This window comes from Bidens hawaiensis, unplaced genomic scaffold, assembly GCF_021521415.1.
Source record: "Bidens hawaiensis isolate Kalapana, Puna unplaced genomic scaffold, B.hawaiensis_p1.1 tig00025191_1, whole genome shotgun sequence".
In the NCBI taxonomy this organism is placed as follows: domain Eukaryota; kingdom Viridiplantae; phylum Streptophyta; class Magnoliopsida; order Asterales; family Asteraceae; genus Bidens; species Bidens hawaiensis.
In genome coordinates, this window is record NW_027494012.1 from 191,774 (window position 1) to 209,189 (window position 17,416).

Genomic DNA, 17,416 nt, shown 5'->3' on the forward strand with positions numbered 1-17,416 from the left:
GAATGAATTGCTTTTGCACAAGATCGTGTTTTTAATTTATAAAAGTGATTTCTACAAAGACTAAACACACACAAAATAGGAAAGTGTACCTATCGTATATGTAGAATAGTATTTATAAGAAACAAGTATCGATCCATGGACACAAATGTTTCTAATGATAAATCGTTGTTTTACTTTAATCGGAGGTTTTAATCATTTTGGGGTTAATTTTTGAACTTTTTATAAAATATAAATACTTATACATATAATATATAGGTGACCAAGACAAGAGATTCTAAACGAGTTGTTCAATTATGCGAAGGTTACCATCTAAGATCAAGAATCCACTCCATTTTAGCATTGATAATTAATATTTAAACATGTGGTAAACTTGTAGTAATATATGATAGATAGCTCCTTAAACCTTAAGCCTTTCCTAATGTCATGCCATCTCAATGATGTCAATTTAAGTTGGCAAGTAGTTTCGTAAAGTAGAATGATTAGGATTGACTTTGATTTCTCAAATACCAATTCTAACAACTTCGGGTGGTTGTAGTTCATCACACAACCTCACCTTGGTTGATTTATGTAGGTTATGATTACACATTCCATTAACATATGATTTCTTTAACTAGCTTGATATCCTAAGCAAAGCCATTTTCGGATTACCAAGATTTACAGAAATATATCATAACTTATATCTCATCATTTCTAAGTACAATATAAGGATCCGTGTTTCGATAATGTATCAAAGTATTTCTATCTTTCAAGAACATGAATCGATCATGAATGATTGCCAATAGAATTGACAACCACCAACTTTGAATTAGTGATTTTAGATGGTGGAACATTTCTCATCAAAAGATAATTGTAATATAACCATGTATTTTACTAGAATACACCACATGTTTTGTATAGTTATCAAGTAAAACAAAGATTCTTCATAGATTTTAGATGGTAAAAGGAATTTAGCTCATAATGAGCATAATGATAAACATTAAGATGAATGATGATAACAAATACATGATTAAACTTGGAATGATCTAACCAAATGTAGACGAATCTTCCTTCTTAATGATGGTGATGATGGTTGATGATGATGATTGATGGTGATGATCTCCAAGCCTTCAAACTCTTCACTAAACCTTCTATGTGAGTGTTATTGTGTGTTTTTATAAGAGAGAATCGGATAGAAATCTTTTCAAGTCACACCCTTCAAATGGCACAAGAGCCACTATTTATAGGTTATCTGGAGAGAAAAGCACGGCCCCATGCTTTATTAAGCGCGGCTTCGTGTCTACGTGTCCCAGTTTCATGTTGTCAGATCGTACATGATGACTCACAACGGCCCCGTGCTTCCTGAGGCACGGCCCCGTGATTTTTAGTGACATGTGCTAATTCTTTTTGTCATTTCTGAAAGGTGAGCACGGCCCCGTGCTTAGGTAGGCACGCCCCCGTGTTTTATTATGACATGTGCCAAATTCGTTTTGTCTTTTTCTAGAAGGTGACCACGGCCCCGTGTCCGTTGAAGCACGGCCCCGTTTCTAGTTGTCCGCTATTTTGTCTTTTCTTGTAGATTTTTCTCTTTTCTGATACGTAAGCACGGCCCCGTGCTTTCAGAAGCACGGCCCCGTGCTTCCAGAAGCACGGCCCCGTGCTTCCAGAAGCACAGCCCCATGCTTTCTGAAGCACAGCCCCATGTTTTGCTGTTTTCTTGGGTTTTCTTTGGTTTTTCTTCGGTTTTTCATTCGTTTCTTCGTTTGAGGCATGGATTCACCTGAAAATACATTTTAACATGATAAGTAGTTATTTTAACAATATTATACGATAGAAGTTGCAGTTTTTAGAGATTATTTGATGCTAAAAAGATGTATATTTTGATATACATCAATGTTAAAACTAGGTTTGATCGTATGTGGATTCCACGCCATGGAAATCTTAGAGGTTGAATCTTAGATGAAGCTCATAAGTCAAGATATTCAATCCATCAGGGATCCACTAAGATGTATAAAGACTTGAAGAGGGACTATTGGTGGCCGAGTATGAAGAATGATGTAGTAGATTATGTCAGTAAGTGCTTAACTTGTTTCCAAGTCAAAACTGAACACCAGAAGCCTTATGGGAAGATGCAGCCTTTGGAGATACCTGAATGGAAATGGGAACACATCACCATGGATTTCATAACCAAGCTACCTCGCACAGCTAAACATCATGATAGCATCTGGGTGATTGTGGATCGTTTAACGAAAAGTGCTCACTTTCTGCCTATACGAGAGGCTATCTCGTCGAAAACGTTAGCAAGTTTGTTCATAAAAGAGGTTGTGACTAAGCATGGAGTGCCACTGTCGATTGTGTTTGATAGAGATACCCATTTTACTTAGAGGTTTTGGAAGAAGTTCCATGAAGCTATGGTAACAAGACTAAACATCAGTACGGCGTATCATCCTGAAATAGATGGGCAGTCTGAAAGGACTATTCAAACCCTTGAGAATATGCTACGTGCTTGTGTTCTAGACTTGGGAGGAAGCTGGGATGATCATCTGCATTTGGCAGAGTTCTCCTTTAACAACAGCAACCATTCAAGCATTGGTATGCCACCGTTTAAAATGTTGTGTGGAAGATGTTGTAGAACTCCTATATGTTGGGGAGAAATTGGTCGCAAAGAGCTCGAAAGTTTGGAAGTTGTTCAAGAAACCTCGTCAAGGTTCGATCAGATCAAGGCAATGATGAAATCTACTCAAGACCGTCAGAAGTCGTATGTTGATAAGCGACGTAGACCAATCGATTTTAACGTTGGTGACAATGTGATGCTCAAGGTCTCGCCTTGGAAGGGAATGATTCTTTTTAGGAAGAGAGGGAAGTTGATTCCAAGGTACATTGAACCGTTTAAGATTATGGATCATGTGGTTGAAGTGTCTTATAAGCTAGATTTACCCGAAGAGTTAGAAGGAATTCATTCAACCTTCTATGTTTCTCATCTGAGGAAATGTCTTGCTGATGACACGTCTCATGTGCCTTTGATGGATATTGAAGTTGATGAACGGCTGAACTATATTGGACAGCCGGTAGAGATAGTTGACCACAAGGAAAAGCAACTCCGTCACAAGGTTATACCCTTAGTGAAAGTAGTATGGAAGCATCTTAAGGGATCAGACGCTACGTGGGAAGTCGAAGAGGAGATGCACAATTTCTACCCTAATCTATTTAAGTAATAGTTAGGTTTTGGAGATGAAACCTCTTTAAGGAGAGAAGATTTGTAACATCCTAATTTTGAGACTAATAAATAAAAGGAAATGATGTTCGTTTATTTAAATGTGTGTTAATATTTAATTAAGATTAAATATAACAAAGGAGTATGGACTTGGATTATTAAAAGATGGATTAAAGGGTGGTGATGGGCCTTAGGTCCATGGGCTTAAGAGTGTATAAATACTCCCTTAAACCCTAAAACCCTCATTTCTTATCTTTCAAGTCTCCTACTCACTCAAAACCCACACAAACTCACTCAAGGAAATTGGCCAAGGTTCAAATCAACAACCAAGCTTGGATCTTGATAAATCTTGGGTATACAAGCAAGATACAAGATTATTGTTGCATATCAAATCTAACCGTAGCCTAAAAACGCAAAAAGGTATGTTCTTTACGTATAAAGGTTACGTTTTTATGGACGTTTTACCCTAAAACTTGACACGAAGGCTAATCGGGTATAGATTTATCAAAAAAATGTAAACTTGATGTTTAAAATGGACTTAACGAACTTGTTAGTATATACGGTTCATATTCAAAACCCTAGATCTAGTTAAAATGTGTTGTAAGTAATAAAGGTTGAAACTTTGTTGATGAACAATTTAGACCTAGCCTAAAACGGGTTTGAAAACGATAAAGGTTCAAGCTTTATGACACCCGAGCTAGATCTTAGACAACGGAGGAAATAGAAACGCATAAGAGGATGTAATGATGCTATAATAAGGGGTGGATGATTAAATATAATGAGAATGATAAAATGGGCATGAAAAGTAGCACGGAAGGGTGTTCGAATACAATTCCACCAGCTTCATCCTATCAAATTGGATACATGTCCCTCGTGAGCATCATTTCATTCGAATACGGGATAGGAGAAAGAAAGAAAGATTTGTACCTGTGTGTATTCGGATACTTGAAAGAAAGGAAGGGATGATCCAATCGAATACACATTGCATGCAAATAACATGTTCATTTGAATACATGTGGTATTCGAATACCATGTTCATTCGAATACATGTGGCATCCGAATACATGCTCCCACGAATACAAATATACTCCTAGTGCATGCCATTCGAATACATGGGATTCGCGTACAAATCCCTTGTTGACAAAAGTGTTTACATTCGAACACGTCAAGACTCGAATACAATATGCCCATTCGAATACAATAGTGCTCAAAAGATGAACCATCTGGATACATGTTGTATTTGAGTAAAGGCTTAGTTGGCATACAAGTCCCTTAGAAAACAAACGTGTCCAATATATATCTATTTGAAAACATGAGGAATCGAATACAGTTATATTCGAGCATCTAGTCACTCGCATACATTTGAGTTGGAATATAGATTGTATTCGAATACAATTGTATTCGAATACAACTGTATTCGAATACATTTATGCTCTAATGAAATTGTATTCTAACTTGAGGCCGTTCGGATACTAGGACAACTCGAATACAAGTTCCTTGTGTGTAAGTGCCCACTTGAATACAAGGTTTCCTAAAACAAGCCCATTCGCATACATGATGTATTTGAATACATCATGTATTCGCATACATCATGTATTCGAATATATCATGTACTCGAATGCAACAATGCATTCTGACCAAAGGTCCATTCCAATACATCTCAATTCTAATACAACCCTATTCTAAGGAAGCCTTATTCGAATACAAGGGTATTCGGATATTCTGATATTCGAATACGAGGGTGTATACAATGCTCTTAGGATACAAATATATTGAATGAAAAGGAGCATTCGATTAGAATGGGCCAGACTTAGTCATTTCTGGTAATGCGATTAGGACAAGTATTGATACCCGTAATTAATATACAGTTAGCCAAGCTCAGTTAAAGAAAGGAATAACCGTTAACAACGAGCGTAACATGATTAAAGTGAGTTTCTAGCCCCATTCCTTGTTATGTTTTCGGGGAGGTGTGCATACTCAATGTGATTAGTTAATACATTTACCTTAAATGGTAAGTGTATGCCTTATGTGATTTATGTATGAATGAATGTTTGACGGTGTGTGAACGATCTTCGGATATTGCATATACCACCAGGTGATAGTTTAGAGATATGACTATTATATATGATGTATGAATGATGTATGCATGTTTGAAATTTATAATTATGAATACATAGAAAGCTAGGGTATGGTGTGGTTGTATGGCAGAAAGGGTACCGAGCCCTAATAGTTCTCGAGGCCGAGAGGGAACCGAGCACTAATAATACTCGAGGCAGAAAATGGAACCGAGCCCTAATAATTCTCGAGGTAGAAAGCTAACCAAGCCCTAATAATACTCGAGGCAGAAAAGGGAACCGGGCCCTAATAATACTCGAGGCAGTAGGGCGTAATGCTCTTTAAAACGTAGAAGTATGTAAAGTAAGATTAAATATAAAAGTATGAAAGAAAAGAAAAGAATGAAAGAAAGAAAGTATATGATAATGTATGTATGAAAGAAAGGTAAGCATGTTATATAATATGTATTTTTGGATGTGTATGTATAAACATGTGCATGTATTGTATGTTACCTGATTAACTAGAACTCACTCAGCGTAGCTGACTTTTAATATGCACGCAGGTAAATAGTTTGAAGTAGTTGGCTTGAGGGGGGAGACACATGGCATGATTTGAAGGGACTGGCATCCAAAGAAGATTTGTCATGATGTTTTAATAAGCTGCTTAAGTTATGTTTTTAAGACAAGTATTGAATGTTTGTTGTGAATGGTTGAATTTTATCATTTCTGCGAAAGTTTTAATTAAGTCTGATATTTAGAACTGTGCTTATGAGTAAATCCAACGTCTAATGTAGGGCACCGATAACGGGGCCTTACAACATATGTATTGAAGATTAATTAAAAATAAGTTTTTAAATTAAACAAAACCAAAATCAGGGTTCGGTTTATCAAATTTATGCTTATATAATGTTATTTATATATAAAATAAAAAAACTTATTAAAAAATGAATTTAAAAATAATAAATCTCAAAAATCAGGCCGGGGGGGCTCGAATCCGCGCCCCAGGCCGTCTCAGAATGTTATATGTTTATACACCTTCCACGAAGGCAGGTGTCTAACATGTGAAATAGATGGAAACAATTAATTATAAATACACCCAAACTATATTCTTCCCCAATTCAATTATAAACCCTAGTTTCAAATTGAGTTCAAATGTTCATTGATGAATAAGATTGATAAGAGGTTATTGTTAATCTCTTAAAAACCAACTGAATGCATAAATTACCTACCATAATCGATGATGGTTTAATGGAGAATGACAAACTAGGTTTCACGGCTTAATTCAAACTCAAAACTGTCATAACGGCTTCGTATAGAGAAATTGAGTTAGGGGTTTGAGTGGCGCTGGTGTAGGGATAGCGTGGTATCATTAAATCGAACATTAATTTTGTATTTATAGTGTATTAGGGACACGTCAGTCGCGGTTAGAATTTTAGTAAATTAGCTGTCAATTCGTTATCATATTCCAAAATTAGAGTGTCCGTAGGATGCGTATAAGGTCAAACAATGATTTTTTAGGATCAATTTCATTGATTAGGCCGTGTATTAAAGAACAAGTAAGATGGGGGGTTGAGGTGCTAGAAGTAGTTATAAAATTATTAACCAAAATTATGCTAATCTAGACACTAAATAATAATTTTAGACTCTTAACTTAACTAAAACTACTAACTGGCAAGTGAATCGATCGACTCTAATACAACTAAGAAAGTATGGATATCGAACCCATGAGACTCTTTTAATTACGTAAATTAGCTAATTAGACTCTAATAACTGACATGACTATTTATTTATATTATTTGAGGGGGTTCATACTAAAATACTAAGATTAAACTATTATTAAAAGTAATTAAGAAAAGATAAGTAAATTAGACAATTTGATTTAAGTGACTTAGATGATGATGAAAAACCACCTAGGCTAGAATCCCCTAAGTTGCAGATATCAATTAATCTGGAAATAATTGTTATGGAACTGGGATCATAATATAGAAACTTAAGAGAAAACCCTAACATGACCCATGACCCTTCTCAAGAAGACACCTATGGGTTTCTAATGAGTTTTTAAGCACACCAGTTTTAAATATTAGACTCCCTTACGGTTACCTAATTAATTATGAACGAGTACCTTTATAAGAAGTCCTACCTTACAGCGTGGAAATCAAAGGTAGTTTAATAAATTCTATTGACTCGATAGACAATGTTAACCAATCAAACCTAGGCGGACTCCTTACATAGAACTAAAACTAGCAATATTACCCTGACCATGTGGCACGGGGAACGCCAAGCGACTAGGTAAGCCTTCCCTGGCCGCGTGACATGCTCAAGGGGCCAGCCATTGGCCTGTTCGACCGGCTATCTCTCATGGTTTTTCCGGTTCAATCCTGATTCGTCCCGATTCCTCGTTTTAGCTCATTTTAACTCATTTTTCGCCATTTTTAACCATGTTCAACTCCCGAAACCTATATAACACAAATATGTTAGTAGTATACAAATTCTAAACAAAAATGAACAAAAACTAATAAAAATATTACACAAAAATATACAAGGAATATATATATATATATATATATCATTATATCAGGGTGGGTTGAGTTGGTGACAGGAATAAGGGAGATGAGGGAAAGGGTTTTGATTAAATTTTGCAACTTGGTCCCTAGGATTTGGTGGTTGGTGCAAAAGTGGGTTTAAGTTAGAGGGTATATTATGCACATTCTTAATAAATTTTATTACCCATTTATCATATAATACTCAAATTAATAAATAAAATAAATAAATTACATATTTAATTGAGTTAAAAATTTACTAATGAATGCGAGATTTTATTTGACGAAATAACCGAGTATGAACTGGGTCGGGTAAAGATTACATATACAAGAAAATGAAAACCAAAATGTTATACGTTAAATGGAGTAAACTTAAAAATAGCTCCTATGTGACTTTGGAATTTGATTTTGGTATTACTAAAAAGGTATATCTTTAGGATGTGCCTATGCTGGATGAGAGCTTGTTAAGGAGTTTGATAGACCTTCCACTACAAATGGAAGAAGATGATAGTCTAGGAGTTGTGTTTCTAAAATTCATCAAAGACTAAACTAAAAGAATACTATCAAGCTAAAAATATGAAGCAAGTAACACATGGTTTTAGCATCATTATTTCATGGGGGGGGGGGGAGTTTGTTGAACCTAGAAAAGAACTGGTGGCCAAAGACCAAACAACTGGTGACTCAAACATCAGTTGTTCGTCATTATATTTTGGAAAGTTGTTGCTCCAAACATTACAAAACTACTGATATGAAAGAACTGAAGACTCAACAACTAATCAACAAACTGTAGAAGATCCAAACAACTAATGACACAAACATCAGTTGTTTAAGCAATTATCAATGGTTAGCATTGGATTCTTTTTATATACAATTGTTTACATTTTGTTCATCATAGTTTGTAACAGTTTTGTTAGATGTTGCTTTCACCTTTAGCTCATCAGTTGTTTTACACATGTATAAAATGAAGAAAAGGGTCTCTTTTTCATTAATAATTTTGATGCATCACAACATTCACCTGATAAGTATACTCTGTACTAGAAAATCATTGAATGAATGATGAGCTAAGTTGAGAGGAGCAATAGATTGTAATCTTTCAATTACGATTAATACAAAGTTATTCTTCCATATGAAACCTTTTATTAGCTTTATGATTTTTGCTGCATAACTTGCTTGATTAAAATACTAATTGAGTTATAGTTCAAATAGGAATCTAATTAAAGTGATACTAACTAATGCAAAGAATTATATCAGTTATTTATTGTTTCATTAGTTGTTATTGTGTCCAATAGCTTAGATTGAGATCTAGAATCCTAACAAAACCACCATATGCACATTTAATCCTAACAAAACCAGCTTATTTTGTTTACTATAAAATTGTTTTCTTATATATAAATAATATGTTTTTTTAAAGAATCGGATACTAATTTTTAGAATATCCCTATTTTATATGATTTTCATATCAAAACTTTTTTGGTGAGATTCATTTTTAATTAATGAGATGTTATAAGTCATTTAAGAGCTATGTGGGTTTGGTGATTAATTGCATGAGAAACCTTCATTTACAAATAAAGTAATCTGATAGGTTGAAAAATGTTAGGAGGTTTCGTTTATATATATTTAAGATAAGATTTGAAGTGTAATTAATTTGCAGCCCCATTAGGCTTTCTACATATTCTACTTGCTTAATTGAGGTGGAAGCACGAGCAGCAAATGTTGAAACTGGCTAACTAGTTCACCTTTAATAAACATATTTAACAAGCTTTAAATGAGTATGTTCCAGGTTTACTTTTCATCATTTAGATACAAATCATTTCGAAATAGAAGCAGGAGCCTGAGAATGTTGAAATCTATCCAAAAGCTATCCACATGTTGTTTTATTTATTTTTGACATGCTTTATCTCTATTTAAACAGTTTTCTAATTTATTACGGAGTATTTTATACGTACAATTTATAAAATGACCCAATAAATTTCAAAGGTGGATAAGCAGACTTAAATTTGTTCAAGATTTAGGATAAGCTTAACATCAGACTTATGATAATACTGAAATGAAAGGTGTCAGGTGAACGGAATATGCAAGAAGATGTGTGACGAAGTCAAACTTAGGTTGATATCATAATTCAAAGGGGAAATTGTTGGGTTTTAAATATATGGATTTCGAAATCAGGCAAAAGCGAAAACTCATAAACGAACTTGCAAACCGAAAACCTTAAATCGTGTGAAAACTACGAGCTTGATATATTTGAAGCGAGAACTACATCATGTGAGAACTATCTAGGAGTTTTCACAACAATGAAGTTTTCACATAAAGCTTGATAGTATATATAGGTTTTCGTCTTGTAAACTTAGATGTGTGTGTTTTAAATGGGTTGAGATAGAGAGGGCCACCAAGGGGTGCACAACTTGGTGATGTATGTATGTATGGTCTTGTAAGTATTTGGTTAAATATCAATTCACTTGATTAGGTCATCTCAATCATATAAAGTACTGCAATACGTTAGGAGTCTCGAAGTGGACCTTACAAAAATAAGCTGGGTGGTGTACATTATAAGTAACTCAAGTCAAGCTTCACCGATGGAGGGCCACATATTAAAATAAATGACACGTGATTGAAAGTTGAAACTAGTTAAATTAGTATATATCAAATCAACATGTTTTCACCTGTCCATGCCATCAAACACAAATAATGTTTCAACTTCTAAAACCGTTTCTCCTCTTCATAATTTCATATGTTTTCTGGAAAGTTTACATAAACTCGAAACATGGAAGAACAAACATCAATCTTCCACCGGGAAGCTTCGGGTGGCCGTTCATTGGAGAAACTCTCGCATTTCTACGAGCCGGCTGGGATGGAGTTCCAGAGAGATTTATTCAAGAACGGACCGAGAAACACGGCAGTCCTCTAGTGTTCAAGACATCGTTGCTCGGTGACCGTATGGCAGTTCTGTGTGGGCCTGCTGGTAATAAGTTCCTGTTTGGGAACGAGAACAAGCTGGTGACTCTGTGGTGGCCGGCGTCTGTGAGGAAGCTTTTCGAGAGGTGCTTGATTACGGTTCGTGGGGATGAAGCTAAGTTGATGAGGAAGATGATGTTATCGTATCTTGGTCCTGATGCTTTTGTTAATCACTATGCTGCTACCATGGATGCACTCACCCGTCGGCATATCCAACTTCACTGGCGAGGTAACATTAATGTCTAGAATATGAGTTGTATTTGGTTGAAAAGTAATCTATCTCCGTCACAACAACTAAACTCAAGTATTTTCTTTAAAAGGCAAGAGGCTTGACCGGTAGTTTATACTCTATACATCTTTAATACGAACTTAATATGTTAATTCATTTTTAATTTATTAAAGTAAAGTGTCATTTTTGTTTTTGTGGTTTGACAAATAATACGAATATAGTTCAAAAAGTTTATTTTTTTGCATATGAACCCTCCATATTTTCCAGTTCTTGCCGATTACATCCAAATCACCAACACTTAAAATTTAATTGTTAAGTCAGGGGTATACATGTCTTTTCACTCTTTATTTGTTATAATAATTATTTCAGTGAATTGCGGTTTTCGTCCATCTGGTTTGTCCAAATCTTCTGTTTTAGTGTAGTAGTTTCAAATTTGCAATTTTCTTCCCTATGGTTTTAATTAACTTGCAATTAAACCCGAATTCCTTAATCTCGTTTAGTCTGGTAGTTAAACTCATCTGTGTGCCCTTCACGTAAGGGATAGTTTTGTTCCTTCTTTTTTTCTTTTTTCCCCAAATACACCTCAGCCCCTCACGTAGGGGCTTGCGAATTATGACTGAGTTTTATTTGGGGAGAAAAACAACAAAATTGGTCGTCACATGACTAAAACTACAACAAAACTGGTCGTCATGCAAATGGGTTAACGACCAGACTTAACGAGGTTAATAAATTCGGATTTAATTGCAAGTGAAATGAAACTACAATAACGAAAATTGCAAACTTGAAACTATTTGACTAAAACCGTAGATTTGGAAAAACCACAAGGACGAAAACCGCAGTTCACGGAAATAGATATTATAATAAAGAAATAGTGAAGAGACATGTTTACCCCTGACTTAACGGTTAAATTTAACGGGTTGGTGATTTGAATGTAATTGGCAAGAACTGAGAAACACGGAGGGCCCATATGCAAAAAAATAAAAATTTTGGACTAAATTCGTATTATTTGTCAAACCGAAAATGTCTTTTTATTATTATCTTTTTTTTTGCTATTAAAGTAAATGGTTTCATAAAAGTGAAATAGGTTGAGAGCGACTTCTCACCTCAAAAGCACAAAACCTTTTATGATTTTAGCTAATTTTTTTATTAATAGATATGTTATTGCAAAATCATATTAGAAGATTTTTAAGTGTTTTGGTAGCCGTCTAATTTACTTGAAATTTAATATTTGATTGACATGATTGAATTATTATTTGAATATATTTCACCGTGTATTGTAATGTAAGAAACTAAGAATCATTTACTATCCTAATAGAGTTTTAACTTTCCATTGAAATGTTAGCCGACTATCAAAAATATCATATATTAATTTTTTTTCTAATTCATCTAATCTAGACTCATTAATAAAACACTACAATGTTTTGCCACTTGTCATCTTCACATTAATCCTTACAATTTAAATCCAGTTAAATCTCTAAAATCCTTCATTACCATTTATCTGTTAATTAATAAAATTAAATACCTTTTTTATGAACAACTAATTTTTCACCCCATGTCTCAAGTGAGACTAAAACCCACAACTATTTGGTTGTACGACATACATCTTTGCCACTAGACCAAGTTAGTGGTTAATAACATTAATTTTTTTTATTTTTTTATATATTTTTTGGTTTTTAGGTTTTTAGAACGACGACTTTCTTGTACTTAGACACAACACAATCCAAATTTAGAGAGCCCCGATGCCCCACTCTGACCGTACTATGTTGTCTTAACCCGACCCGCTTGCTTCATAATTTCGCTTGGGTGTTCCCTCAGGAAACCATACCGCCGACTGCCACTTGACAGTCGTTGTGCCACCACAAGAGCAAAACTCTCTGGCGTAACACACGGTGAGACGAAAACCGGGTGGGCTCAGTGTTCGAACTGACAACCTTTGCATAAGGCGTAGCTCAAATCCTTCATTGTCAATATCCACCCAAAAGTGACGCGAGTGGGATTCGAACTTGAGTCTCTACTGAAAAATTCAAGTCTTCTACAAGGCCACACGTGAGGGATGGTTAATAAATTAATTACTAATTTTAATGATTGAAATAAATGAATAAATATCTAAATTGTGTTGAAGAGTAATGTACAATGGTTATCTCTTAATATGCATGATAAGTTTATTTATTTATTTGTTTTTACTCCGCTTAATTATTAAACATGACTTTTTCATCAATTGTCCGTGTAATACACGTGTCTCAAGCTAGTTTCATTTATAAATTTCTCAACCGCATGTAATTCTATTATTTTATTAGATTAAATCCAGTTCCATTAAATACTTCAAGATCCCAGCATTTGTCAAAATAATTCTACGAACCAAATGGCCTTAAGCGTAAACAAATCAAGATTAAAAACCACTTGGCATGTTTATGTTTTTGCTTGACCATTTATGAACTTAAAACAAAAATGATTTTTGGGTTACCAATTGCAAGGCTATTTTCCACTGTGTTTTCATCGCTTTCCAAAACAACTGGTTACTAAACTTTTTTTTAACAAATTTTGGATTTGTTTTTATTGATTTTGATTTTTGAATGCATGCATATTTAAGGCAAGGAAGAGGTAAACGTGTATCAAACTGTTAAAGTGTACGCCTTTGAGCTTGCCTGTCGGTTATTTATGAGCCTCGAGGACCCGAACCATATCACAAAACTCGGTTCGTTATTCAATATCTTCTTGAAAGGGATGGTTGAGCTACCTATAGACATCCCGGGCACACGATTTTACAAGTCGAAAAGAGCAGCCGCAGCTATTAGGACCGAACTCATGACAATTATTAAAACAAGAAGAGTGGAATTGCAAGAAGGAAAGGCATCATCTTCCCAAGATCTGTTGTCACACTTTCTTTGTTCTCCAAATGAAAACAACAAGTATTTATCCGAAATGGAGATCGCAAACAACATTTTGTTACTACTCTTTGCTGGTCATGACACCTCCACTGTTTCGATTACGTTGGTTATGAAGAAACTCAGTGAACACCCTGATATTTATGAAAAGGTGCTGAGAGGTTAGTTATGTTTTCCTTTCTTTTAACTTTTTCTTTTTTTTTTAGAAAAAAAGGTTTATTTTTGAAACACATATTTGATATCTAACCAAAAAAACATTTCCTTCGCTGTCATAGAAATCGCTATCGTTGTCTTAGACAACGACTAACATAGACTTGAAATACGACTAGAAACCGCTCACATTTTATCATCTTATTTCAAAAGAGCCTTTTCAAAAGAGCATTTTATCATCTTATTTCAAAAGAGACTTGAAATAATGACTAACAAGTCATTTTCTCACAAAACTTTCCTACAAATTTCCTACGACAAGTAGTTCCAACAGATTTCCAATTACAAAAAAAATAAGCTCCAACTTTGCTAGAATATTATCTAATAAACATTATGTTAAGTCAAAATAGTTTTTGTAGGAAAGTTGTAGGAATTTTACAACCACATGTTTTTGTAGCAATTTTGTAAGAAAAGTCGTTGGAAAACGGTTGAAAACGATTTTCAAGCATGAGTTTTTCCAACGTAACTTTTTGTTGGAAAACTGTTAGAAACTGGATTTTCCAACAAATTTCCTACGAATTCAGTTGCAGAAAAACATATCTTTTTCTAGTAGTGGCAGAATTGAAATTTAATATACGACGAATGGCTATTATTTTCCAGAGCAGTTGGAGATTTCTAAGGAAATAGAAGATGGTGGATTACTGAAATGGGAGGACATACAAAAGATGAAATACACTTGGAATGTTGTATCTGAAGTCATGAGACTAAACCCACCTGTCCTAGGAGCCTTCAGAGAGGCGCTGGTTGATTTTGAGTATGCAGGTTATATCATTCCCAAAGGATGGAAGGTAAGAATCTTATTATAGACTCAGCATATACATGTTCTTTGTAATATATTTTTAATTGAATTTTAATAATCTAAACAATAATCTATTTTGCCGATAAATTATTTTATATTGGCAAGTTAACAAGGACACTCTTAACATTCATTTTCTTAGCCAAGAAGTATCACTTTCTTATTTAATCATAATTTACACTCGACTTACACTAGATTTCCACTTGATTAATGTCACAAGTGATGTATGTTTCCCATTTGGCATATATTCATCCATTTGAGCAAAATCGACTACAAATCAAGTGTGTATACATGAGGATTATGCGAGTTAAATTGATCTTGGCAAAGTAGGGGTGTCATTGATCACGTTGTCACTATAGATTATTATTTACCAATAATCCATTGTTGTAATTATTGATATATAAATTATCTTTTGATAACAAAGGTGATTTTTTTTTTGTTTGATTTTGAGGCAAGTCTCTATTTAAGATAGATAGCGTTTTAGTGTCTTAAAAGTTAAAACAAAATTAAATATATAAGATGAGGATGATCGGCAATTTTGTTTTGTAGCCCTTGAAATCAACTTCAATTAAGACAAAATCAAACAAAAATCTAAAAACATGAAAAAGGAATAGCCTCATATGTTAGTATGTCTTTTGAAAATAACCCATTTAAAGATGAGGCTAACTTTGAAAATGTGCTAAACTTCTATTGCATCTTCAGCTATACTGGAGTGCTGCATGGACACATAAAGATGAGGCTAACTTTGAAGATGTGACACGCTTTGACCCGTCAAGGTTTGAAGGGGTTGGACCAACTCCATACACATACGTGCCGTTTGGAGGAGGGACTAGGATGTGTTTAGGGAAAGAATTTTCCCGAATGGAAGTACTTGCATTCCTTCACAACATTGTCACCATATTCAAATGGGATTTGCTGATACCTGATGAGAAAATCGTATATGAGCCCATGGCTACACCTGCAAGCGGGCTTCCAGTTCGTCTGAATCCTCATCGCGTTTGATAAGCCGATCTTCATCTAAGGTAAATTGTAACAAATCACCAAAATACACAAGTAACTATGTAATAATAAGGGTTTGATTTGCATGTCATTGAATTGCAGGTGTGTTTACCAATAGAAGGCATAATATTGTGTTAACTTACCACTTTGTTAACTTACCACTTACATAAATAATCGGGTTACTTGGTTACACATAAATTTCTAGAGTATTAACTAAGTGGTTGTTTAAAAAACAAATTATGCGTAAATGTGTAGATCGAGTTGGGTGTTAAGTTGTCACTTAATTGTATTGGTTTTATATTTATTATAATTCAGGTTAGAGAAATCATGATCTCAAAAGTATTATATATAAAATGTTGGTAATTTACGAACCTCAGTTGAAAAGTAAGTGAAACAAGGGAACCAACGTTGACAAGATGGTCAAAGTTGGTTTAGTTTCCTAATCAGAGCCTAATTAGTATGGTAATGCCTTGGATAACATGTTACGGTTATTCTATAAAAACCAAGATGATTTAGAAATTGTATTTACTTTTTCGCAACACCCTAAATTTTATAACATTATAATATATTTAATTATGAAAAACACGGTCCCATTTTTTTACTTTTTAAATTGACAACATATGTATGTTTTAATGTCTACTCAAAATGTCTGCCATCTTATTTTCTACTATCAGCAACTTTACAAATAGTAGTAAAACTAGAATATTCGACCCCGCGTGTTGCAGCGGGTGAATGTTAAAAAGAACTCATAGTATCGGACCCAAATACGTTGTTGCTGGCCCGTAATAATTTTAAAATATAATTGTCAACGTGAGGCTCAATATGGCATCATGGTTGCGATGTACGTTGCTACGGAAAAATTGAAGTATCATCACAACCATAAAAGGAATCTTAACAGGTGTATCACAATAGGCTCAGGTCGATACCATGGTTGAAATATAAGCCGCCACACCAAAGTGCGGATCATCATCACAACCACATTCGGATCTCGTAATGTAATAAAAAAAACTAAACGCTAAGAAGCTACAACGAAAACAGAGGCGTATAAAATTGTCAACCGGGGGCTCAGGTCGGTATCATGGTTGTAACCGAATTGTAATGTAGTAGTGTTCCTTTTACTGTAGTGGTGTTCCTTTCATACACCTACACACTCGAACATACAAATCCAAACAATTTTGTTTCACTCAATAGAACTAATTGAATGTCATTGCGGCAACCATTATGCTATGAATCTGTCAAAAAATAATAATAACTCGGATTAATAACTAAAGTGTAATGGTCATGAATCCTAACACCAAAAGGGAGTCCTAGATAATTTCTATTGTTTATGGAAACTTATAAAACTTTGTGACTTACAATATACATAATTGATTTCAGTATTATAAATTCCTAAATGAACATATGATGCAGCGAAATGCTATAATTGTTTCAAAAAGGTGCAAGTGCAGTCACATGGGTACTATATCTACTGAAGCTCAAAAGTATTAATAATGAAATATAATTTATAAAAAAGAATTGCACACAATGATTTTGATAATGGAATTTCGTTATTCTGTTTACATCA

The 17,416-nt window shown here is 34.4% G+C and overlaps 1 protein-coding gene across 1 annotated transcript; it reads left to right on the plus strand.

Annotated features, from left to right (window-relative positions):
* The first annotated feature begins 10,399 nt into the window (after positions 1 to 10,399).
* Positions 10,400 to 15,938, plus strand: LOC143571090 (beta-amyrin 28-monooxygenase CYP716A378-like). Its single transcript, XM_077056601.1, has 4 exons — positions 10,400 to 10,965; positions 13,556 to 14,011; positions 14,658 to 14,845; positions 15,556 to 15,938. The coding sequence occupies exons 1-4, from the start codon at positions 10,470 to 10,472 to the stop codon at positions 15,853 to 15,855; spliced, it is 1,440 nt and encodes a 479-aa protein (XP_076912716.1). The 5' UTR covers positions 10,400 to 10,469; the 3' UTR covers positions 15,856 to 15,938.
* The last annotated feature ends 1,478 nt before the right edge of the window (positions 15,939 to 17,416 follow it).